Source organism: Ascaphus truei, chromosome 10 (genome assembly GCF_040206685.1).
Source record: "Ascaphus truei isolate aAscTru1 chromosome 10, aAscTru1.hap1, whole genome shotgun sequence".
Taxonomy (NCBI): Eukaryota; Metazoa; Chordata; class Amphibia; order Anura; family Ascaphidae; genus Ascaphus; species Ascaphus truei.
This window is the reverse complement of record NC_134492.1, coordinates 18,808,905-18,835,617: the sequence shown is the minus strand read 5'-3', so window position 1 is coordinate 18,835,617 and position 26,713 is coordinate 18,808,905. Positions and strand designations below refer to the sequence as shown.

At 41.9% G+C, this 26,713-nt stretch overlaps 2 protein-coding genes across 2 annotated transcripts in view; both read right to left on the bottom strand.

Annotated features, from left to right (window-relative positions):
• Positions 1-2,874: 2,874 nt before the first annotated feature.
• On the bottom strand, positions 2,875-21,084 carry MPL (MPL proto-oncogene, thrombopoietin receptor). The gene is made up of 12 exons (XM_075616063.1): positions 20,496-21,084; positions 17,208-17,361; positions 16,589-16,767; positions 16,183-16,337; positions 15,905-16,064; positions 14,549-14,657; positions 12,887-13,050; positions 9,740-9,882; positions 9,500-9,659; positions 8,458-8,548; positions 5,771-5,858; positions 2,875-3,838 (listed from the first exon to the last, which is right to left on the bottom strand). Exons 1-12 carry the CDS (start codon positions 20,977-20,979, stop codon positions 3,539-3,541), a joined length of 2,187 nt encoding a protein of 728 aa, XP_075472178.1. The 5' UTR covers positions 20,980-21,084; the 3' UTR covers positions 2,875-3,538.
• An 854-nt stretch (positions 21,085-21,938) lies between these two features.
• TIE1 (tyrosine kinase with immunoglobulin like and EGF like domains 1) overlaps positions 21,939-26,713 on the bottom strand; it is a 43,587-nt gene continuing 38,812 nt past the window's right edge. Inside the window, exons 18-23 of the mRNA XM_075616062.1 lie at positions 26,153-26,266; positions 25,421-25,491; positions 24,667-24,707; positions 23,658-23,754; positions 22,962-23,061; positions 21,939-22,481 (exon numbers count right to left, since the gene is read on the bottom strand). Coding sequence (XP_075472177.1) covers positions 22,410-22,481; positions 22,962-23,061; positions 23,658-23,754; positions 24,667-24,707; positions 25,421-25,491; positions 26,153-26,266 — 495 coding nt within the window. The 3' untranslated portion in view covers positions 21,939-22,409. The remainder of the gene's footprint in view (positions 22,482-22,961; positions 23,062-23,657; positions 23,755-24,666; positions 24,708-25,420; positions 25,492-26,152; positions 26,267-26,713) is intronic.

Genomic DNA, 26,713 nt, shown 5'->3' with positions numbered 1-26,713 from the left:
GGGCGAAATGTGCTCATTGAAAATGAATATCCTCCCTCGCCTGCTCTATTGTTTTCAGACCCTCCCTCTAAAATTTTGAGGGACCTACAAAATAAATGCTTTGAATTTATATGGCAGAACAAGAGACCAAGAATAGCAAGGGTAATACTCATGTCCTCCAAAGAAAGAGGAGGAGTGGCGGGGTCCCGAACATAACAAAATATTATCTAGCATCACACCTGAAACAAATACTAATGTGGCTCTCTTGTGGCCAAGACATCTATTTGCACCAAAACAAAGGACAATGCGTATCAGTTTTATTCAGATGGTACTTCACCCCCCAAAAGCTAAGCACGGTTTATCCAGGTTACTCAAATATATGTTGGAGGGGCTGCGGAAAATTGGGAGACATGATCCATATCTGGTGGACATGCCCTAAAATAGCGAAGATGTGGCCCAAGATTAGAGACTGGCTGGATGAGATTACTGGAGGCCACGATTGTCTTAGATCCAGTGACCTTTCTTCTTGCAAAACCAATTGAAACATTGACCCCACATCAACGCAAACTTAGTTCCCACATACTTACAGCAACCAGGTGCGCAGTTGCAGCGGCCTGGAAAAACTGAGAAGCCCCTTCCATGAACGCGATAAGAAAGAGGATAAATGAGGTAATGACAATGGACACACTGCAGGTTTGAGGCATGCAACAAAAACACACTACAAAATATGGGACCCATGGCTTAATCAGGGACAGTTCAGAGACTAAATCCAGGTTTCGATGGACCTGACTAGGTAGTTTCAGAGGAGGGTTCAGTAAGGATAGAGAATAGGAGCTACTTCTATAATTAAGGAGTGGATTTCAAATAGATGGTTGTACGTTAAGGTGAAGACGGAAGATCCCTCCCCCGCCCCCTGCCCCCTTAGATGTCTTCCACCATGTTTTCTTGTTTTAGTTACTATCATTCAAACATAATAAATATGTTCCCTTCCCCACACTCCTTTTACATTATGTACCCCAAGTGCGGAAAGTGTCAATGATTTTAGGATTGAATAGGGGAGACGGGCTGCACTCATGCCCCCCCATCCACCCCCCCTTTATGTATGTGTATGTCTGCCTACAAACTTGGACTCCTAATGTTAGGATTTTCCTCCTGTCATTCTTTGTTCTGTACCCCAAAAAAGAAAATCTTAATAAAAAATTGGTAACAAAAACTACAATACTGCCGATCAGGGCACTATCAACACAGTGGGAGTCTGTGCATTAGTGCCCAGTTCAGCACTATTGCAGTTTAACGGATATCCACTTAAAACAGGGGTTGGCAACTACAGTTCTCAATGGCCACCAACAGGTCAGGTCTTCGACTGACCCACTGATTGAGTCACCTGTTCTGAAGCAGGGATATCCTGAAAACCTGACCTGTTGGTGGCCCTTGAGGACTAGAGCTGCCGACCCCTGCCCTAATAGGTGAACGTAATACGAAAAAGAAGTAAAATGTTCTTTAAAAAAAATAATAATAATAAAATCACTTTTTCCTCTAAAATAAAGCTTTAGGGTTACAAACGCAGTGATGCCCAGTGTTTGTCACAGTTTGTGCAACTCTGATACACACACATGCGCACACACGCGCACGCACGCGCACGCACACGCACACGCACACGCACACCATGACAATAATCGCTTACAAATCCACGTAGCTTGTGTAGTCTGTTTATTAGAACACTGTACAGTGTAAGATAATACATATACACTACAGAGGTATATGAGGTATTACAAAACAAAAAGACAATTGCAAAGCGCACACTATGAGGAGGAAGTTCATACAGAATATGGATAGTGTTGAGTATTTTTTGGGTGGCACTGCCATCTGGTGGAGACACAGTGGCACCTCTGAGCATGGTATTAAGTGAAATAATATTACTCTGTATCAGCAGTGCATACTGTAGATTGGAACATGCAGGTCATTGGGGTCAATCAAAGCTAACCAGGGGAGCACTCAGCGTCACTAATCTTGAAGACTATAACTTTTTGTGTAAATAAGTGATTAGGTATAAAAAGTCCGCAATGTAAGTACGTCTACAATAAGCTTTGCAAACTTACAGGGAATATAAAGGCAATGTTGAAAAAACAACACATCATTCCCGATTAGTCTAATAGTCCTACTGCGATCCGTATTGCTCAGTTGCCTTTGAATAGTTTAGGGAAATAACACAATGGACTCTCTCTCTGCCACATCCCTAATTCGTTTCCATTATCTGTGTGTCTCACACAAGGCCATTCAATACTTACCTGTTCCTACCCCCAGAAATTGTTATGTATTGGTGGGGGTGCCCCGTTCTCTTCTTGATTTTGCCCTTGTAGGTGGTTTGTCACAATGACAGAAGACCAGGAAAAAACAAGTTCCCGTTTGTATGCAGCTTTTACACAGTGCACCTTTAGGCACCCAAACGGTTTATTCCCCCCCGCAGCCGCATGCAGAACGTGTAAATCGTGTGTGCCGCACCTGACTCGGGTGGGTGCTGAATATGTATATCTCCTGAGACTTGGCAGAGATTGTTGGCACAGGTAAAAGTAAACAATTACAGTTACACATGCAAAGTATCATATCTGGCTGGGTGCTAAAGGGGGCCTGTCTGGCACCCAAGGTGTTAACACATCCCATTATAATATGTACACCTAACTTTAATTATAGTTCCCTATAAACCTTCCTCAAGCTGGCACAGAGAATAGCGTTAAATAGCCTGAGACATTGAGACATTTCAGAATGCACCTCTTAGCATCACTTTGAGGACACAACTGGTCTTCATACAACCGCCCTCCTCCTCCCCTCCTCCTCCCCTCCTCCTCCCCTCCTCCTCCCCTCCTCCTCCCCATATATTCCCCTCCTCCCCTCCCCATATATTCCCAGTAGTCCCCTGTGTGGTAATGTATTGGTAATATAAAGCTCTTTGCAAATGGCCAACACTATTAAAGGCTGTACATGAATTATTAGGTTGTACATGAACTATCCCAGGTTGTGAAATAAAGGTTGTAGCAAACTAACAGAGAACAAATGCAAATGTAATTACATATATACATTATTGCACTTTATATGCATTTTAGTGGTTTAGTCATTTTTTGGACACTATTTGCTAATGCTTTTGTAACAGTCAATCAAACTCCTCCGATTTTAATTCTATGTGAACTGTGACTTTATGGCAGGTTTTTAAGGTAGTGGCATTTTGGTGGTTTTTGTAGCATTTTTGTGTGCCACAAATTACTAATTCCTTATATTAATAATATTCATATCTTATAAAGCACTCGCAATATACTCAGCGCTGTACATAATATTCACAATCTAATTTTGGTGCTTGAGGCATATAGAGAAGTAAATTTACCAAAGTCCAAGGAGAGCAGATATTGGGATTTAAACTGGGCTCACCCACTTCAAAGGCATGTACATTATTACTGAACTACTCCTATAGCCCATCATAAGCCCCAAACCAATCTAACAGTCAGATACCGGTGCAGAGAGGCACTATAGGACCATGGTTACCTCTGAGAGGCAAGCAACACTAGGCTCAGAAAAGAACTGTAGTCTGCACATTAACTGCAGACTGATCCCAGCGAGTGGGTAAGTATGACTGGTTAGTGATCCCAGTGTTAGGTTGGTTAATAGTGACCTTTCTGAGGGTCGGGCTGAGTAAGAGCAGACTTAGTTTTGGGCAGGAGTCTTCATTGTGGTATGTTGGGGGGGAGAGCTGTACGTAATCCTGATGTGGTGGTTGAGTTTCCGTTGAAAGCGTCTCTTCACATAGGATCTCCAGACAGACAGGCATGGGGGCTTCCTCCAAAGGCTTCTCGTAGAGTGTGGAGTTTGGCTGAAGTCAAAGAGATCAAGATCAGGCTCAGGTCAGCACGGAGAAGATTACAATACACACACTGGGATTGTGGAAACATTGGGCTTTATTGTAGCAATTGGATGTCACTGCTACTTTAGAAAGCTATAGATACTCTGTGACCCTCTCCCTTAGGCTAAGATTATAGTAGGCGCGCGCCTGTCACCTGAGCGATGGATGAACTGAGCTGCCAGCGGTTGGGGAGGAAATGGGGAGGCGTGGCAAATGCAACACCAGGCTGGTTCGCCCTCATTGGCTGAACCGCTCACGTGACGTGGCCGCCACGCGAATAAAACAAAATGATTTGTCTTTTGAGGGCTCGCGCACACTATGGCTGGCCCCTATCAGCTGCTGCACTTTGTTCTTGTAGCGCGTGAAATCATACGCACTGTCGCGCCTACTATAATCGCAGCCTTAGTTAGTAAAGCCAGAGTAGGAAATCTGTAACGTTCAGGTGTTTAACACTCACAATGTCATTTTGAACATATGTATCTAATTCCGTATCTCAATGTATCAAACTGTAGTGGAGTAATAATGGGCCAATCACAGTGATTGGTCACCGATGCAAAAATCTCCTGTAAATTTAAGACCCTTTTGACTTCAACGGGGATTTCCATTCCGGCACTTTATACAGGAAAGCCGGGGAGTTCCATTGAAGTGAATGGAGAAGCGACTTCAAAGCACAGTGAATAAGGTTTCTGTGCAGACAGTGAGCTAAGCTGCTCTCATCTTTCATATGGGGCTTAAAATGTCCTGGGCAAGCTTCCATACTCCATTATGTAGTTACATATTGAGCTTGATTCTGCTCATTGTGTTAGATTCTGCTCCTTTTGTTTCGGAACAGTGTAAACAGCGGATGTATGCAGTAAAGCTTTCATATTCGAATGTTATATGGGGAAATACTTTTGGGCACGGGATTCATTAATTTGATTTCTGTTTGGTGTGGCTGTATTTAGGGAAGGCATGCACCTGTGTTTCCAGTGCCAACATTTTATTTTAGTCTCTCTATTAAAGCTGCAGTCCAAGCAATATCCTACATGTGTGTTTTAAAAAAAAAAAAAAATCAGTTCTGTGCTATGAGAAAATACTTGTAGCATTTTTTTAAACAACTCTGAATTACGTTTTTTTATGTATTATAATGTAACAACCATTTTTTGTTTCTATAGCAACCATTTAAAAAGTCACATCACCTTGTTCTTCTGAAACAGGTGCTGGAACACCCCTTTTTGAGCCCTGCACTCTCTCTAGCAGTGCACCAATTGTATCTAGTGACTGCCTGGTCACATGATATTCCCCACAGTACTTTGCATCTTTGGTCCTCTTCTGCTGCACTGACAGCCATCTAGTGAACCCCCGAGCTGAATCTTCGCCGATCGATAGGCAACTTACATAATTACTTATCATCGTTTGGAATGTAATAATGCACATATTAAAGGGAGGGAATGGCAGCGTGGACTGTTGCTTTAAATTGACTTCCACACTTTTCCATTTTCACAAGTTCTGGTCGAGGTTTCTGACTATTTTCCTCTTGGCAGAGTTGTGATTTGCATCTCCCTTGCAAAACTGTGTTGACTTGGAATATGTGTCCAGCTCGCTATCCTGCCTGCCTCTCCTAGGACCCTTTTGTTAAAGGATGGCAGCACCCCCCCTCCCCGCCCCCCACCCACTTGGACTTGTCCTACTTCCAACTCAACTTTAGGGGAGACTTTTTTGTCTGTGAAAATGACATTGTTGGTTCAATTATTTTAGTTTTCATGTGTTCTGTTTCAGCTCATTAGTTCAGCTCAGTTTGTGGCTATATTGGTTTGGTTGTAATAGGTAAGTGCCTTTAAACTTGTCATGTTAACTGTATTTGAAGCTAAGTGAATCATTTCAGGTGAGCTGTGTCTGTATGAAACTGTGTTTAGGGAATACCTTGTACTGTTTGTGGATATCATTCAGGAATATGTCCAGCAGACGGTGCAGATTTGGCAGGGGAGGCCACAATTTATCCTTCAGTTTCCTGAAACAAAGGTAACACACACTGATACACAACATTAAGCACAATGTCATAAGTTGACACAATTGGGTGATCAACATATTATAATGACACACATATCAATCAGCAAACTTAAAGTTACATTTAAATTCTAGTTATTCACTGTTTTATGTATTAATACTAGAAAATGCCAGGTATCTAAAGCCCCCTAGAGATAAGGATAACATTCCCCTTTCTGATGTACTGGGAATTTGCAATAACGTACATACACGAATGTAACATCTGCCGTAGTAACGCTTGTTTTATACAGTAATAGTTAAAGTTCTTAAGCCGTATTGTACCTGTGTTCTCAACCTTTTGCTTTTTGGCACCGCGATTATCCTTGTAACGCTTCTATTCCTTTAAAACCACCTTCTTTGTACCAGAGCTAATTTAGTCTGTAATATTCTGTGTTTTTATCCTTGGCAATGAGTTATGGCTCAGTACACTTACTATGTGACAATATCTTCTCCACAAATGCCACTGTGAATGTGCTAGTAAGATATAATGTTGTCATCATGGCATATGCTAATAAACCATAAAACATTCAATATATCTGTCATTCCAGGCAGAAACTGAGAATCATAATTTCAAAGTGTGGAAAAAGCAAAAAATAATCTTATCTATTATGGATTTGATAGAGGAAGATAAACAAGCTATTACCTAGTTTGAGCAATTCAATCTAAAACATGGTATGTCCAATTCATATCTATTCACATATTTGCATGCCAGGGACTGTACGGAAAAAATGATATCATCAATTATTTAATGTAGCAAGGAATACAGATGTAGCAGACGTTCTTACCCCCATTACTGGAGACGGGTGAATTTATTTGCGAATTTGGATCCGCAGAGGATCGTCCGGTCCACGGATTTCAACGGATCAATCTTCAAAAGGGCAACTCGCGTTTGGCGGATTTTAAAATTATTATTACCAATACACTGCGGATTCCGCAACCCGTGGACGGATTTGTGGAACCCAATCTGGGGATTCAGCCATCCGTCCACGGGTTGTATGCAGTGACGGTTTTTGATGGATCCGCGCGGATTTAAATCTGCCCAAATCAGTTTGCGGATTTTAAATTGGGGGGGGGGGATATGGATGTGGACGGATTTGTCCATCTCTTCCCATTATCCCCATTAACACCAAATAACGCACAAAAAACCACGCTAAAGAACACGCGCGTTATCTCCTCAACTATTGTTTTCAATGCACTACTGTTAAATAACAAGCCAGTGTTAGCTGGTCCAGTAACGTCTGCTTACATCAGTACTTCTGCGCTCTTTGGGGATATCTAAATATTACATACCTTGTTGTGTATTATATTTAGAGGGGAGGGATGTATTTAGTTAGGCACTGAGAGGACGGTATTTATATGGCCAGCAATCCCCACTGCCTATGACACAACTCTCCTGATGAAGGGGCACGCACGAAACGTGTAGAGTGGTTGACACCAGAACGTGGGTCCGGCCGGTCAGTGGGTGACGCGGCTTAGAGGCGGTTGTGGGACTCTGTAGATTCTCCTACACGCTTTGGATGTTCTTACACGTGCTGCATTTTGGGAGCGCAACTTCTTTTTTTTAATGGAAACACTGTTTTTTAATCAACACACTTGAACATTATATGGAAATGCTTTTTTCCTGGTGTCTTCAAGCGCCCATCCAGGTTTATCAAATGATCTAAATCTAATACATTTAGGGTTAACGTTCTATATGATTCTCGAATCCAGTGGTTGGGCAACATGGACCACATGTTCGACCCCTGAGTACTCAAAAGGGCCGCACATTACCAACTGTGCACCCCACAACTGGAACAATCTGCCGGAGACTCTCACCGCCGCCACCAGTCTAAGTTCTTTAAAAACTAAAGCAGTCTCACATTTTAATCTGGTCTGTAACTGTTACATACGCCTATAACATATATTATCTGTAACTGTGCATGCAATGTCTTGTATATAATGTATACCCTGCTCACTTATGTAACTATGTATTTGTAACCATGTATTGTTTGTCATCATAACTCTGTGCCCAGGACATACTTGAAAACGAGAGCTAACTCTCACTGTATTACTTCCTGGTAAAACATTTTTATAAATAAATAAATATATATAAGGGTCTGCTCCCTCCAGTGCCAGTGTGCTAGTAAATCCTGCCCCGCTCCTGTTCTTTCACTGGGAACTGTTGATTAGCACAGGGAAGGACCAGTATTTATAAGCGTCATTAGGCAGCTGAGGGAGCGAGGAGAAGCTGGGATCCACCCCAGCAACATCACCGATCCCTCTGCACTGGAGAGAGCGGGACAGCGGACTGCTTGTAACATCTGAGCTCTTTCTGCACTGGAAAGAGAGGATGGCTGCAGGTAAAGCCCAAAAAGGATCCGTGCAGCCCCCCGGTAAAAATGATGGGGAAAAAAATACCAATAGAGGGTCATTTAAAATATGAATAATTCTGTCAGCCGTACCAAACACACGTACATTGGAAACATAAAAAGGAGCCGTGATCATGCAAGGTCTTCTGCGTGGATCGGGTAAACTAGCTGGGACATGGTGACATACTGCAGAGGTGGAGAGAGTTATTTTCTTACCTGCAGATAGAGGGAGAGATGCAGCGTATACACAGCACAGCTCCAGGGACCAACAGCAAAGAGGAAACAGCGGCTGTGATGACTACCCAGTCTGGAAGATAAGGGGCAAGGTGCATATAATACAACGTGTCCACGCTATGCATATTCCCGGTGCATGATTCCCACGCTTTGGGGGCTACTCAATGAAGTGCATTTCCAGGTGAAAACCGATGTTTACACGGATTAACATGTCCCCCCCTTACATTAAGTCCTCACTGCATCTCCAGACCGTGCGATTAATCCGATCTGCAAAAATGGTGCGGAAATAAGGCAAGCGGGATTTTTAAGACCTGTTTATTAAGCTACAAATTGCCCGGAAAAGCATGGCTAGGAATCTTATCTCCATCAGGTAGGCCAAAGAGGACTTGTACTGAGGAGAGGGCTATTTAGCAGAGGGCCTATGTCTCCAACACACCTGAGATAACGTGGAAATATGCACATTTAAATAAATGTAATATTTTTTTGACGTGTTGGAATTGGCATATTCCCAGAGGACAGGTGAATATTTACAAATATATAGACAGTGCAATGGGTCCCTCTCTATCCAGCGAAGCCCTATTCCGCCATGCAGGGGGAGCAGGAATTTGGGTTAGTTTCAGTACAGTGTGGCGGCACATCGAGTGAAAATAGCATGCAATTGAGGTCAGGTTTTCCGGATATCCCTGCTTCAGCACTGGTGGCTCAGTCATAATAGCTGAGCCACTGATTGAGCCACCAGTGCGGAAGCAGGGATATCCTGAAAACCTGTCCTGTTGGTGGCACTTGAGGACTGGAGTTGGAAACCCCCTGATCTAAGGTGGAGGGAGAACTTGAAGAGGACTTTACTTCAAACCTACTTTGTATCACTGTGGAAAATATTATTTTCTGTCAGTATGATATATTATTAACCCATTTCTCTCTCTAATCCACTCTGCTATCTATTCTATCACTTCCCTCCGTCTATTACTGCTGCTTAATCTTACTCTTTCTCCTTCTATTCATTCCAGGCGTTCCCCACTCTCACCAGTGCTGGGGGGGAGCTTGATGCTGTTTGGAGGAGACCACTTGCTCCAGAATCCTTGCACTCTGTCTCCACTGGGACTCGCTCTCATCTGTAGTGTATAGTGGGAACCAGGGATCAAATCCAGGACTTCATGCTGAACTCCATGAGGAACCTGCAGTGTCTGATATACAGCATATAACTCATATAATCCACCGTGTGTGCACCTACAAGCATCTACAAGCACACACTCTCTTTGCTTACCTTCCAGGCCTCACTCCCATCCTGCAAGAAGCGGATCTGGTAAATCATATCCTCCTCTAGCCCCGGCATAGGGGCAGCCCAGTGCAGTGCTAGTTTGCCCCCTGACAGCTGCGTCACTTCCAGTTCCGGAGGGGGTGGAAGCACTAATAAATCAAAACACACAGAGACAAGAGTACCTGTGAGCTAACTGGAAACTCAGTGTACTAAATGGTGATAAATCACCGCTTCAATGAACATCTGGATGTATATAATGTTAGCACATTTTAATAAGTCTGGGAGTGTGCATCAAGCTGACTTTTTTTTTGTTGCCATGCATCCATTCAGAAGTCCTTCAGCCTACATCTGCGTCGCCCCAAATGTGAATATCTGGAAGGGTCCCCCAAGAGCTGTTCCCCTCTGCACAGAACCAGTGTACTAAGGGTTAACATCTGGGATTGCTTGCTGCTATGTGTTGGGTCAATCCCAATCTCTGCAGTGTTTATGACTCTAGACAAAAGAATTTCAAAGCCCAGCTTAATTCATTTAAAACCTCTTCAGTCCACATCTGTGTCGCCCCAAAGGCAGACAGCCAAAGGGCGCCAGCTATTTGCTGCTCTTACAGCTGCTCGATTACTAGGTTGGGTAAAGTCTTCCAACACAACACATTGCAGGCCTATCCTACCTCTTCTAACACAGCACATTGCAGGCCTATCCTACCTCTTCTAACACAGCACATTGCAGGCCTATCCTACCTCTCCTAACACAGCACATTGCAGGCCTATCCTACCTCTTCTAACACAACACATTGCAGGCCTATCCTACCTCTTCTAACACAACACATCGCAGGCCTATCCTACCTCTTCTAACACAACACATTGCAGGCCTATCCTACCTCTTCTAACACAGCACATTGCAGGCCTATCCTACCTCTTCTAACACAGCACATTGCAGACCTATCCTACCGCTTCTAACACAACACATTGCAGGCCTATCCTACCTCTCCTAACACAGCACATTGCAGACCTATCCTACCGCTTCTAACACAACACATTGCAGGCCTATCCTACCTCTCCTAACACAGCACATTGCAGGCCTATCCTACCTCTTCTAACACAACACATTGCAGGCCTATCCTACCTCTCCTAACACAACACACTGCAGGCCTATACTACCTCTACTAACACAACACATTGCAGGCCTATCCTACCTCTCCTAACACAACACACTGCAGGCCTATCCTACCTCTTCTAACACAACACATTGCAGGCCTATCCTACCTCTTCTAACACAGCACATTGCAGGCCTATCCTACCTCTTCTAACACAGCACATTGCAGGCCTATCCTACATCTCCTAACACAGCACATTGCAGGCCTATCCTACCTCTTCTAACACAACACATTGCAGGCCTATCCTACCTCTTCTAACACAACACATTGCAGACCTATCCTACCTCTTCTAACACAACACATTGCAGGCCTACCCTACCTCTTCTAACACAACACATTGCAGGCCTATCCTACCTCTTCTAACACAACCCATTGCAGGCCTATCCTACTTCTTCTAACACAACACATTGCAGGCCTGTCCTACTTCTTCTAACACAGCACATTGCAGGCCTATCCTACCTCTTCTAACACAGCACATTGCAGGCCTATCCTACCTCTTCTAACACAACACATTGCAGGCCTATCCTACCTCTTCTAACACAGCACATTGCAGTCCTATCCTACCTCTTCTAACACAGCACATTGCAGTCCTATCCTACCTCTTCTAACACAACACATTGCAGGCCTGTCCTACCTCTTCTAACACAGCACATTGCAGGCCTATCCTACTTCTTCTAACACAGCACATTGCAGGCCTATCCTACCTCTTCTAACACAATTTTAACATTGTCTGTAACTGTGACATACACCCAACATCATATATTATCTCTAATTGTCCATTGAATGTTCGGAAATTGAATGTATTACCACTGCTCATTTAATGCAACCATGCATTATCATAACTTTGTGTCCAGGACATACATGAAAAACAAGAGGTGACTCTCAATGTATTACTAACTGGTAAAACATTTTACAGTATAAATAAAAAAATAAACATCAGTGATTTCTTTATACAGTATTTGCTTCCTTTAATGTCTTTGTTTAGCAAATGTCATGTGATATAAGTTTGTTAGGTGGGGTGTATCCCACCCAAAGCCTAGCAGTTTATTTGACACAAACGAGTGGTAAAAGATACAATTATTGATTCATTTAATTTTGATGCGTGTACCAATAAACCCCTTCCCTAACTCCACCTATTGATAACAAGTATCTCATCCCTGAGCAGTTGGAGTTAGTTGACAGATGTTAAGAAGTTGAATAAGGGGAATTTAGAAAGAAGATTTGGGAATAGGCTGACAGAGAAGGAAGGTCAGATAAAAGTGGGATTACTTAGAGAGGTCACCTTGCCCCAGGTAATGCCACAGCAGGCCTGAGATTTTTCATGTTCAAGATACAGATTACAAATACACATACTGCAATATAAAGCAAACTGGCAACATATCCACCTTGCAAACATATATTCTTATAGTTTGAAGCTACTTCTCTGTTTAAAACAGGCACAAACAAAAAATAATTATTGCCCACAATTACAGATATTGTTCTGACTCCATCAGCGGTGGAAATTCTAAACTTACAATGTAAATAATTGTGGCAAAGATCTTCTGGAACCCGTTTAGAAACATTTACACAATATTTATGCTCTAAAAACAGAAAGGGAGAGAGCCGATCCAAAATAGATCCTTTATTCTTTTAAAAGGAAGTGAAACTGTACGTTGTTGTAATTACGAAAGCAGTGGGACACCAAGTTTGTAAACTAAAAAAGTAGTGGTATTCCACAGCCTTTAGTACCAACACACTTCGACCTGTGGACTGCTTGATATTGTGACCCCCCAAAAATACCCCTCTACTGCAGTGAGACCTGACAGTAGACCTGAAGAAGGGATATCCTGAAAACCTGACATGTTGGGGGTCCTTGAGGACTAGAGTTGCCCGCCCCTGAGGGACTTTTTGGTTATTACTTCGGATAGAGGGGCTTGGCAATCCATCTAGAACAATCAAGGAGTTAAGCGCCTGGATTGGCTGGATCACTTCTGACACCCTTATGATGTACTACCGCTCACCGACATGGGTAATCCAGAAAGGCGCTTTGTAGTAAGTAGTGACAGGGCGAGCAGCAGACGATATGTTCACTACCACTGACACTGCACTGCCATTCCTAGCCCTGAATGCACAGAGACAGTCTGTCGTGTTGATTGCAGCCTCGCAGGGCTGCCATTCCAATCCCCTGTCGGCAGAGAAGAAGAAACTCTTGGTTTATCAGGATTGAGATTTTTATTATTCATTTTTCCACGTCATCGCATAAACACAAAACGCCCCCGAAACGCTTTCTCCTGTGTAGCACTGCAGGTCGTCCCGTGCTGAGTTCCACGTTGTGCAGGCACAGGGAGACAGACAGATAGGGATCTATCAAAGCAAAAGTGCTGCAACGCTGGTGCAGAACAAACCGCCCGAGCTGGATCAGGTACCAAATCCTATTTATTTTAGTGGGGATTTTCTCTTTTATCTGAAAAAGGGTAATTTTACTTCCCCGCCCCACTTTTGCCTTGAAACGTGTGTCCCTTTGAGTCCAGCCCACGGTTTCAGGGAATACAAGGTAAACCCTCTATAGACAAGGTGTTTGAGAGACGCCAAGTGACTCAGGTCAGAGTGCATGTTACTATGTTACTTGGGGGTCTCTCAAACACCTGGTCCGTAGGGTGTTTAGCTTGGTGTATGCGCTTCATTTGCCCTCTTTGCACCTACGTCATTCCATTTGCCTGGTATAAGCGAGTATCCAGTGTTGTCATGGTTACAGCGAGCTTGAGACACTGACATTTAAACCTGCTTTACCCACTCCAGCAGTAATGTCTCTCTTTCTCCCTGACTAGAATTGCACAAACCTTTGCATCAATATTTCAGGCTTGTTGCAGCAGCACAGGTGTGTGGTTAAATGTAGCAAATGCATTAGCATATCCTTGTACAAACAAAACCTGTGCATCAATGGTGTTTAAAATAAGTGCAAAATCTGTTAAAATCAGAAGAACATTATATAAAAAATACCACCTGTGAGCACATTCACGTCTCAGACAGGTCTGCAAACCTGCCTTTCCCCATGATCTCTAAGCATACACTGCAGTCAGGGATTCTGGGTAATGACATGCATATGAGCATTCACAGTGTGTCACTTTTTGCTTGTTGCCCAATATTATATTTGAACGGGCCTTGTGGCCTACAAATATATAGAGTTAACACCTACATGTATTTTAATGTGATTCCTCAGGGTAAAACAACAACATAAAAAGTGTGTATATAGACAAGCACATCTGAATACTTTGTTTCCTGTCTTGTGAAAGCTGTGTCTTTCGAAGGGGAAATTCACACTAGCCTCCGATACAGGTTATTGCGCTGGGACCCCGCATCGCCAACCATGCAGTTCAATGGTAGTTAACGCAAGATCACAGTGAGATACTCCTATCAGAGGTAATGAGTCCCGACATTGTACCCTTTTTCTACAAACTGTGATAGCGCCAATCTGCCGCTATCGCACAGAAGAACCAGTTATTACTTCAAAAGGGCTTTCTGGATGATAGTGCCGTACTGACGCTATTGCAGCTGATAGAATAGGGGTCTTTAAGTCCTTATATGTGAATTAATAAATGACACAAATCCCTTTCCCCAGGCTATCCATTGTTGCATACACCTATATAATAAAAACTCTGTGCAGCTGAGTATCACTTTCTTACCTGTACTGATAGAACGGATGTTGCGAGGAATGTGGGTCTTCTGTTGTCTTGTTCCAATTGCAGCACACCTGAGACAGGTCGAAGGTGAAACATTGTAACCCAATATTATCTAAAGAGAGGAAAGCATCATTGCATGAGCCATATAGAGGAGGAAACCAACTGTGGCACAAAAACACTAAAGTGGTGTTCTCATTCCTACTGAGCTCGGCTCCTGCAATGACTTTCCCTGGGGTTTTCTACCCTTCTTTATTCTCATCTTTTCATCACTTTTTTTTTTTCCTCTTCGATATCTCTAGATACTGTTACTGTGATTCAGGTGAATTTATAACAATCTGTGAATGTGCTCTATGGTTTGGCTGTGAGAGAAGCTTTTAATGACTTTAATAGGAGTTCAGCAATACTGATATTTATTTAGAGGATGTTTGCAATTTTGTATCCAGAGTAATTGATTCACTTATTTATTTATATATCAGGACAATGAACTAAACGTCTCTGCTAATCTCAATATATTTCCGTTTCATACAAGTTACAGTTTGCATAGATTTCCCACAGGACGTGCACATTTAGATGCAAATGGAAAATGGAATATATATATATATAGTTTAGTTATGGTAAGTAAAAAAAGTGACAAAAACCATACCATACAGTTATCTTTCCATTTGCTATATATATATAAAATGTAATAACAAACCAGTATAAATGGTGTATTACGGAGATAATTTATGATGTGATGACTGTTTTCAAACATTCAGCAGGCCTATTATATATTCATTCATCTTGCTCCTTATGCGTCTCCATTCCTTAGTTCTCTATTCCGTTTCAACAAGTTACTTATTCCCATATTAATTATAATGTTTTATTACAGCTCAACCCCCTTATAACGCTGTGCTTGGGGTCCAAAGAATCACATCGCGCTATAAGCGGATCGCGTTAGAAATAATGTACAATTGTACGCATTGTACAATAAAGTATATAAGATACCAATAATCGGGTTGTAAAGTGTTCATAAATACGAAAATTGGGAGTCACGCTTGCATCGTGTTATAAGCGGATCCGCGTTTTAACGGATCGCGTTATAACGGGGTTGAGCTGTATATAGCACTGATAAAACTCACAACAATGTGCATAGAGAAATTTTGACGTAATTTATCCCTGTAAGATTATACATTCATTTTTTATTCTACCTCTTATCACTTATCACCTCTCCCTTCTCTTCTTTTCTCTTCCCCTTTTCACTCAACCACCCTTTAGTCTCTCTTAGTTTGGGCATCCTGTCTCCCTTGTTTGTAATTGTCTTCCTCTGAACTTTTCTTGTCACAACCTTCCCACCTCCACCATCCAATTACTGCAAGATACCTGCAGATTGGGGGGGGAAGAATGTAGTGACTTCTGACCAGGGACCCCAAAATCCATCCAGTGAGTCCTTTTCATTGGGCTTAGTACGAACACGGAGATGGTACTGCAGATCAGACTGGAGATCAACAAGGCTGAAGGTCAGTTTCTCTATTTCGACAATCTGCCGAGACACAGAAATGCATGGCTGAAACTAGTACATGTTATGTTATCTTGAGAGTTTCAAGACTGTTTCTCTGTTCTTTGGTAGATGCTGTAGGGTTTACATTAGTAAGTCTCACCTGATTGTGGTTCTGTGTAGAGCTCTCTGGCCAATATTGGACTTCATATATAAATAAAGAGTTAAACTCATTGTCTGGGGGCTTCCAGGTTGCCTGAAACTCGCCTATAACACCCGTCCTGAAAATCTTGATGTCTAGTGGATGGTCTATTAATCCTTAAATGAGAAAGCACAAAAATGTTGACAAATACACAAGTACAGCTGGAAAGTGTGTTAATGGGGATATGTTAGCTACTACTGTGTAAGTCCAGGGGTATTTATTAGAAAGTACTTGTGAGTGCAGTAGGGTATTGTTTGAGGGCTGCAGGTAGAAAATTCTTGGTTGAGGGATAGTTATTTTTTCACAAGTGATAGATAATAGTGAGAAGTTTAGTTTATGGTATCCTGTAAATGTTGTGCTTTCTCACCCACTGACTCCACCCCAAAGTTGCGGAGGTAGACGGTTTGGTTTTTGTGTTTGTCCTGAACTCGGACAATCAGATTGCTGAACAGATGTAAATCCTTCTCTGGGATCTGACAGATGTAGAGTGTGTTGTTGCCACTCTCTGTGGTGATGTTGGTGATGTTGCATTCCTTCTCTGATTCTCTGTGGAGAGTGGTAGAGAGAAAACATAACTGTCATGAACGGAATAATCATTCTATTTTACAACAGTAAAACTTCACTGATGCACAAAGACCTTGAGGTTGTAAATATGTAAGGCTCATTTCCAGTAAATGAAGGAATGTGGAGAATCCATAACTCGCATCATATCCATTACAGACGACATTTGGGGGGTTTGTGTGCAATTTATTGGACATACGTTTTACTTAATGCTGAACAAGGCTATATTTACTAAGCGATGTTAAGCTTTAAGGCACCTAATTGCATATTCATGTGTGAGCCATAAGATGCACCATTCCTAAGCACCATTTAGGTGTAATTATTAACATGAGATATGTTACATTGAAATGTTAAATTGTGGTCCATATCTGATTCATTTTGACCTAAAATTCCAACTCTCCTTTTCTCTTCTCTCTTTCACTCACCCTTCATAGCAGTAGTAGAAAGCATACGATGAGCCACTTTCTGCATCATCTTTTTCATCCTCCATCCTCTCATCCTCCCAATAACATGTGAGGTCAAGAAAGGTTCTGGTAAAGCAGTGCGGTGTCTCCGGATCACCAGATAAGAGAGCAATATCTGGTGTGAGATGGGAAGAATCATTCGAATGCAACTTTCTCCCACATACAAACACAAACTAACTGTAGCGTGAAGTTGTTGCAGGGGGGGGGGGGGGACAAGGGAAAATCGGTTAGCGAGAATGAATGGTAAAGGAAGAGGTGATAAACCTGTACAATTAACCCGTGAGAACTTAATAAGTGAGGGCAGCAGTGGGCAGGGCAGCTTTATACATGGGGCCTACAATATTTCACTTGAAAAAAATACCTAAACAAAAAATAAATCACAAAATAAGAGAAAACAGCCAATTTTTATTTAAAATGCCTTTGAAGTATCGATACCTTTAAATATCGATGCCAAATATCGCTAGAAACAAGCAACCGATGAAATTAGCATAAAAAATTGTAAAAATATTGGACACACAGGCCTCTAGAAATAAAAGTGCCTGGGGCCTACGGAGGTCTTAAAACGGCCCTGGCAGTGGGTATTAGATTGCAGTGATGTGTATACAGTGCAGGGAGTGTTGCCTAGTAGGATACTGTTAGAGGAGTGATGATTCTGGATGGTGATACTAGTGATAATGCGAGAGCACTAGTCAGAGGTCTGGGAGGGGGGAAATGGTGCAGTGTAGTCCAAGAGAAGAATTGCAGGATTTGCAGTTTGTTATCTAAGCTGCTGAAATAATAAAAAGACCCACAACATGATAAAATCTAATCTCTACAAAGATGAGACTCCACTTTCATGAGAAAGTAGCAACCCAGCTTACACAGTTACCAGAAGTAGCAGCAAAGCATTGTGTGACAGTGAACGGGTTACAGCAGTCATGTTTGTTATGCCTTTTTTGGTTCAGTCATTTCCCTATTGTGTGTCTTGTTGTTATACAGTACATATGTATAAATACGCTGTTGTGTGCATATGTTGCTGTAGGTGTTAGACCTGTTAGTTTTGATTCCATGTTAATAAGGTTATGTACCAGACACAATGAGGTTATGGGGGCTAGAAAAAGTGACAGAAGCCCTTTGCTATACAAGTAAAGGGGAGACAAGTGACCCATGAGTGCATCTACATATATCCATTCCTCCCATTATCATGTCTGATACAATGGTTAAACTATAGACAAGGATTCTCGGTAAAGACATGCAAATGAGCACGCTGAATGTGACACTTGTCCACATTAAACATGGATATTTTCCTAGATCTTTAATTTGCTGCATTACACATTGCATATACAGTAGCAAATACAGTTATGATGAGTAAACAAAGTGTCACAAACGTATATGTGTAGTGAGAGGTCTTTTACTGCTCCTGTATAAGGCACGTTCTATAGTGCCGGGTGCGTGCTACGCCGGGCGCGCGCGCAGATTTTTAGTTGGCTGACGTGAGTCCGCCTTTCTATAGAAGGGACGCGCACGCACACGGCAGGGAGAGGGGAACCGAGAGACAGCGGCGAAGATGAGGAAAATCATCTTTTCGCGCCGCTGCCTGCGCTCAAATGTATGTATGTGAGTGTGTGTGTGTGTGTGTGTGTGTGTGTGTGTGTGTGTGTGTGTGTGTGTGTGTATGGATGTGTGTGTGTGTGTGTTTGTGCGTGTATAAACAACTGCAGAAGTAAAATATATATATTTATTAAAGTTTTTTTTCTTTAAAAAAATCTTATCTGGGACTTACTTTCACTCACACAACCCATGCACACACATATACTCACACATACATACACATACACACACATATACCTTACCTGCAGCTCCCGGCACTATATACACGAAAAGCATGCGGCACATGCACGCGCATTCGCATAGGAACGCGCGGCCGCAAGCTGTCTATTACAGCCCTAAGCTATGTAATGATTAGCACACAATAATCATTGTGACTGAAGGTTTCCTCTGCACTGTTATATCTGCTAACATCACAAAGAGGTTCTCAGAGGAGTCTGCGCCTCATCTGGTCATCGCACATCAGGTAAACATTACTTCCACCCTGACCATAATTCTGAACATTTCATGCACACTGGGAATATTTATTTAATTCCTGAAGCATCTGTCTGACCCAGTGAGTGCTGGGGAGTGTTTGTTGTTTTCTTATTTCTAAGAATGATGTCTTATTTCCCTATAATTTAACACAGAAAAAAAGAAGATACAAGAGCCTTATAATATTGTTATATTATAACATTGTTAATAACCATTCACTTTAATGGCTTTTAACGTTCTGTAATAATTGTTCTCCTGTGGAAAGGAAAAAAAAAACATTTGTTCTTATTGGGATTCATTCCTTTGATAAATAATCTGTGCTGTATTTGCACTGATCATCGCCTAGTTTGACAGCTGGGAGACATTCGTCATTAGACTCCGAAAACTTCAACGTACTTTGCACCTGCAGTAATTGTGCATCAGCTCAAAGTTTCAGAATAGGAACGAAAGAAGCCAAGAGAGTTGCGCGTCGCACAAATAATAGAATGTAGTGTATCATATTCAGCGTCTTGCACCGTTTTATTCTCTTTTTGCAGCGTAAACGCCCCCGCAGGTCTGAGGTGGATTAAACCTCTCTGGGTAACTATTGGTATCAAACATAAAATGTTAAATGAAGGCTTTTACTGCCAGGGACACTACAACCCATTGTACAGTGATGTGTGGGCGGCCATTCAGACAGCAAAGAGGGTTACATAGTTACATAATTACATAGTTACATAGTAGATGGGGTTGAAAAAAGACTTACGTCCATCAGGTTCAACCCAAGCCAGATACTTTATCCTATATCTGCACTTACAGTATATTGATTCAGGGGAACGCGTTTCTAACATATGACACAGATGCAAGCAAAAAATAATCAAAATAGATATTGCGAATTTCAAACACACTTTGTTTTTATTTAATTCATAGGGGGATATTCATGAAAAACTGCAATACTGGGACCCCAAAAAAACTGCACCAATTCAATAACTGGCGAAAATGTCAAAAAATGTGCACCAGATTTGCCCTGATTTTGCAGCCGGGGGGACTTTGATGATTGACCCCCGTAGATCCCACAGAGAAAGGGAGAGACACATGAGAATGCAGAAAGACAGTTACACAGGAAAATACAGAGAGGGACAGAGAGTGAGAGACTGAGAATAAAGGAACAGAGAGACATAATGATGCAGTATATGATGTGCCACTCACCTTGTTCTGTGACAGGAGATAAGTGGGCAGCATGCAGTAACAAGGTGAGAATGGTACCCAGGTACGGGAGTGTGTGTTCCCAGAAGTGTAGGTCTGCCATCCTGTCTGGGCACCAGTAGTCACAACCCTCCCTCTTCGCCGGTGTAAATGTTCTGCCAGGACTTATCTTGCCCTTAACTTGGAGGCTCAGGAAGCGCATTTGTTGAGGGGTGAGGTGGGGGCCCCTAACCACCAGTGTGTGGTGAACACCATCTGACAATGACATGACCAGGCAGAGCATCCTGCCGGTGGCCACAGAGGGAACGAAGGGGGAGAGTAAGGAAATGTAACAGCAGGAACCTGTCAGGGGAATAAGAGACAGCAGAGAGGGACTGCCAAGGATAAGAGGGAGTTTGTGAGGGCTCCTAGAAAGGTAGTCAGATATAATGGATCTAAATGAACACGGGCAGGTTAAGCTTGTCCTAATCGGTTTTATACAAAACATTTCAGGGCTTTTTTTCCAAGGGGAATACTGATTGATTTATGGCTCTAGTTCCCTGTAAAGCTCCAATCAACTGCTTCTGATAATGTGGCCCATTTAGTCAAAACTATCCTAGGGGATGGAAAAATGAGAAGAGGCTTCAGGGATACGAGAGATCCATATAAAAGCTTCAGAGGCTAAACAAGATCCCAGAGTTATCTATAGCAGGTGGAGAGTATATTCTACAAAAGTTCAAAACTGTACAGGTTAATGGCTCAGGATACTGATGCAGGTTCTGCAGGACTCTGAAAACACTTAGGTAATGAATATAATTCTAACGAGTGTCCGCATCTCTTTTGAGAAACAGTAATGCTTAGATTCTGCAAAGAAAACAACCGTGTTTCCCTGTGGACTTCTTGCTTCGCAGGAAGAGGTAAAGATTCTTTTCAACCAGAAATTCCAAACAGTACAATAAAAATCCCCAACGTATCTGGAAATATTATCCAACGTAATACATAATTGTAAATAAATTTCACAACTGTCTTTGGAACAATAAAGTAAAGCGTGTGCGTTTATGAGAAACAATATTTTGGGAGACAGAAGTTGGCTATGCCTTTTTAAAGCAACGATTATGACAACTCTGACACTTGGATAGGTAGGCCATGTAAGGTCCTCTATAGCGGGTCCCATAGACATAGCATAGCTGTCACACCTAGAATATCAGACCATGGCACTTCAGACTTTAGCATTCCATCTCATATCAGTCTGCCTATCAAAAAATGTTTTTCCAAGCTCTGGATTGAGCTGTGGAAAGATGCCATTCTCTGTATCTTTGACCATGTGTTAATGTCATGGTCCTTCTGTAGTTCTATGTACTCAGCTACATAAAAGTGACTGAATATGTGACAATGCTGCTCTATCTGCTCATTGGACTTTACCTAGACACAGCATAGAGACGGAGGATGACAGATACAGTACAAACAGCAATACAATTTATTGGTACATGACGCTCAGCACTCTAGAAGGTGTACATGGTGCTGATAGTTGGATCAGAGCTGTGCAAAGAATGCACAAAATAGAACTGAAATGTTTGTAACAGATAAAGGTCTGTTCTTGTGGCAGTGTTCAGCTGTACATGAGGGGTAGTCACACATTCTTATCACACACTTACAGACACGCACACTTTTAATAGTCACACATGCATAAACAAAGTGATATAGGCCGTGAGAATGTACATTTCCTTGTCACATGTTAAACACTTGTGTATACAGCCAGAGTACAGTGACACATATGGGGGGCTCCAGACAGAACCCTGTAAGTCCAGTCACAAGCTTTGTTGTGCTATACAGTCCATCTCATCAGGGGCCAGAATTCAGTTCTTGTTTGACATACAATAGGTTCTGATATCCAGCAATCAATCCGAGCATAGAGATCACAAGGCACTGTGCCTCACTTTATGCCTCCTCTGCTGTGGCATCAATCCCAGCGTAAGTAAAATTCTCAAACAACGCCATATTCACATATGCCTGGAGAAAGAAAGACAGAGTATGACAGCAGAGTGAGAAAATGTTACAGTATGTGAAGAAACAATGAGTGAGAGAGTGTCAGAACAGTGGGATATATAGCAGCTATTTATAATAAATGACAAATACAATATGCACCATTGTTACATGGTGACAACTTTGCAGCATAACACAGCACACAAAGCATATTTAACATAATCTTTAGTCTGAGAACATATATACATGGGCAGTCAGACAGAAAGATGCAAGGAGCCTTAATACTGTTGGAGAAAGAAGAAAGCAGATCAGCATGGAATAAAAGAGAAAAGGTTTAGGCATAGAGGCTATGAGGAGGCGGGATACGTGATGGTGTGTGACACATTAGAAGGACTAAGACAATAGACAAACAAATACTACTGACGGGTTCCTGCTTTTGCAGAATATGAGGAGTGTTTACTCCGCTCTCATGGGCTGGAGCTTGGCTTTAGAAGAGGTACCACATACCTTTCTAGCTTCTAACATGCGGATGAGCTGCAGTGATATCTGGGTAAAGGGGGGCCTCTCGTAGGGACGATCCCTCCAGCACTGCCTCATCAGCTCATACCTACAACAAACACAGCGCTTTACATAACACCGCAGTACATCAATATTGTTACACAGAACATTGCTTATGCTAGTACTAAGTACAGGGGTGCTCAACTCCAACCCTCAAGCCCCCCCCCCCCCCCCAACAGGTCAGGTTTTCAGGATATCCCAGCTGCAGCACAGGTGACTCATATGAAAAAGATATTTGCTCTCCCTGTGACATAGTGAGCCTGTGATAGACATTTCTATTCTGTTATATGGAACACAGTAATGAGTACACAGTGCTTTCTAAACCAACACAACAGAGAGAGAATCGTTTATCATGGCTAAGAGGTGCTGCAAAAGTGATGCAAATTGTGTGATTTTATTCTGCACCAATTCATATAGCAAACTTTTTGAATACACTTGAAAAGTAACACAATATAGCTGCATATACAGATCATATTGCATTAATCTGGCACTATTCACTCCTTAATAAATGGTGCAAGTAGTGGTCCTGCCACTGTATGACGGAGTACATGTAGTATTCCAGTGGTAACGTTAATGGCTCTGATTGCGACGTAATGAACGGGGATGGGAGAGTCTCCCCACACACGTGCAGAGCATCCCACTTACACCTCATCGTCACAGTTCCGTGGTTTCTCCATTCTGTATCCTTGTGGGAGATTTTCATACAACTCAGCGCAGGTCATCCCACAATACGGAGTACCCCCTGCAAGACGATAGAACAGAAGTGTATTGAGCATATTATTTACTTTTAGGCTGACAGTATTTTTTGTATACTAATGTAGGAAAAGTATGCACGAAATGCAATCCCTACATAAAGATCTTTGCTTCCCGGTTACTACATGCTACAGGCCATGCTATAATAGATTGAATTAAACACTACTTAATGTTCAATTAGTTGGGTTTAATAATAACCACTAAAAAACAAAACATATGTTATAGTCCATGAAGCTCACTAACGGCCAACCAATTGTGCAATGTAACTCTTCCTCTGCAGCTCACTATACTAGCAGTGGGAGGGGAGAGATGTGTGGTCAGGACAGAAGAAATCCCTTCGTAGTTCTCCAACAGTCAGTTAAAGGCCTAAATCCAAAGGTATTGAATCTGACAAATGTGTGCAAAAGGATTGCAGTGTTAGTCTATCTCTATGCCAGTGTTTTTCAACCAGGGTTCCTAGGAACCCTCGGGTTCCCCGGGCATCCCTGCAATTTTCTGGTCATTTGAAAATTGTATCAAATACAGAAGAATTTACAATACATCTGATCAGAGTTGCTATTAGAGATGGTTGGGGGTTCCTCACAATTTCACTTGGGGATCCTTAACCAAACAAAGTTGGAAACCACTGCTCTATGCTTACAAATTTCAATTGTTATGCTGTTCTGTAACGTGCTGTATCATGTTCTGGTCACAACTGCGTATCTGATGCATCGTGGCATTCTTCTGTAACATTGCTGCTGGTCCTTAGCACTGACTGCACACTATAGTTAGGACTAACATGGCTCCTTTTTATACCCTTCACATCAACCACATCTCAACCTAAACCTCTGTTAGTCATCACCCCCAAACAAAATACTTCTTGCACCAGCCTTCAAACACAGCTAGGCTGTACCTGACTTACCTAAACTTACAATCTCCCAAAGCAGGACCCCAAAGGACCACCTGTATAAAGAAGTGGGAAGAGGTGAGACAGAGGACAGTATGCTGGAGACCTAAGACTTACCCTCATTATGGGAGATAAATAATAGTTAATGTAAACTTGTATATATGTACCATTTAGTTTATAGGTTTGCATGTTTACATTAATCTGCACATCATTCATTGTGTACATATATTTCTTTATTTTTTAACTCTCAAACAAAGGTTGAACACATTCCTTGAAGTATTAGTTTTGGCTCTGTGTCTACCTTTGCCTCCTATCTCTGTGTGACCAGGGGGCTTATCCCCAAACACTAACATTAAACATCCACAGTCATTCCTCAAATTCTCTTCCCTAGTCTACCTATGCTCACCACCCTGACCTGGTCTGACCATTCCCTTGTGGTCGTACGTACCTCTCTTGTACACTCTGATTTTACATGACCTTTAATGCTTAGTAAGAATAATCTACCTCTTTAGACTGACACACAATCCCCAATCGGACACTACCTCCAACATCTCTTCTCCAATCTGATTCTTCTCCTGGTTTCTTAAGTACTGTACCAGTTTGACAAAAGGACCTGTTAAATAAAGCCTGACCTCTATCTATATTCCCCCAAAAAATCCCCCTTCTACTTTTACCTAACCTCAGCTGATCATTGTCTCATCGCTCATCTAAATAACTCCTCCACTGATCTCTTAACCTCCTCATCTTATACCCTATGGGTAAGACTTACACGTCACTTTTGGTAGTATAAACACTGTAATTTAGTGATTCAATAGCCATCCAGCGGACTGGGAGTCGCCCCTGTAAAAGAGAAAGTGGACAGTGAGGTAGGGATCAATGGGGTCAATTAAAGAGACACATACAGGGGGTACACGAAATTGTATTATAGAAGTCCAACTTCAGCCCTCATAAACTTGCTCATTTGCAGGCGAAAAGCTAAGAGCTAAGAGCTTCACCCATAGCTATTGTATATACACACACAAACCTATTTTCTTCATTTTATATATATATATATATATATATATATCTTTATGAATGAAACAAAATGCAGAACGGTGGATCTCCGCTGACACATTACACAACCAACTTGGGCTTTATCATTACATTTCAAATCATATCACAGATGATGGCTTCCTTTTATGGGGGATATCTGTAGTTATGCAGAATATAAACCTAACAGCTAAACATATGGGCCATGTGAAATGCAAATATGTGTAGTGTAGATTAATGATAAGGAGCAAAAAAGAGGAAGGGTTAATGGTCAGAGATTCAAGTGCATTTCCATACTTTGGAGAATCACGTAAGAAGTTTGAACTTGGTCCTCACACTTTAACTATTCCACATGAAAATAATGTGTTTTTGGCCAAATCCAAGATAGTGCTGCTCCTCTGCCAGCTGAGAGATATCGGAGAAGGGCACTCATACAAAGTAACATGATGTCACATGAATGTGCAAGACCTACCATGGTCTTCTTCACATACACCTCCTCTCCCCGTGAAAGTCCAAAGTCAGCAATCTTTGCAACTAAATTCTCCCCGACAAGAACGTTCCGAGCAGCCAAGTCCCTGTGTATGAACTGAAACAGGCACATCAGCATACAACATGCACCGGGTCATTATACACACACAAACTCACATACACACTACTCTGCTACATACAGTATACACAATATTTGGAATTGTTCAAGGTTGATAACACATTTGAGACACTCATTGGCTGGAATATATAACACGTGTAAAATGACTGGAAATACTCCTCATAATGACAAGAAGAAATGGAGCAGAATCTAAAACAGGATAGTTTTATATAACAAAAGAGTGGGTTACCATAAACAATCGGCTCATACATGGCATACTTTGGACAAGGTAGGAGACTAAAACTTCATTTTTATGTACTAACATTATTTAGGAGATATAAAAATCATCATGATTCATTCATGAATACAGTGCATGTATATATATATATATGTAGATTTTTTTGTGTGGCGAGTAGATTTTTTGGTGATTTGTCAACCACTGTGTAT

What these genes read in the sequence shown, in the direction of transcription:
- MPL (XM_075616063.1), bottom strand. Translation starts at nt 20,979, where the DNA reads ATGTTTTGTATAAAACCGATTAGGACAAGCTTAACCTGCCCGTGTTCA. An exon ending in ATCTCCTGTCACAGAACAAG is followed by an intron (nt 17,362 to 20,495) that starts GTGAGTGGCACA and finishes ATCTCACACCAG; the next exon opens with ATATTGCTCTCTTATCTGGT. An exon ending in TTCTACTACTGCTATGAAGG is followed by an intron (nt 16,768 to 17,207) that starts GTGAGTGAAAGA and finishes CACTCTCCACAG; the next exon opens with AGAATCAGAGAAGGAATGCA.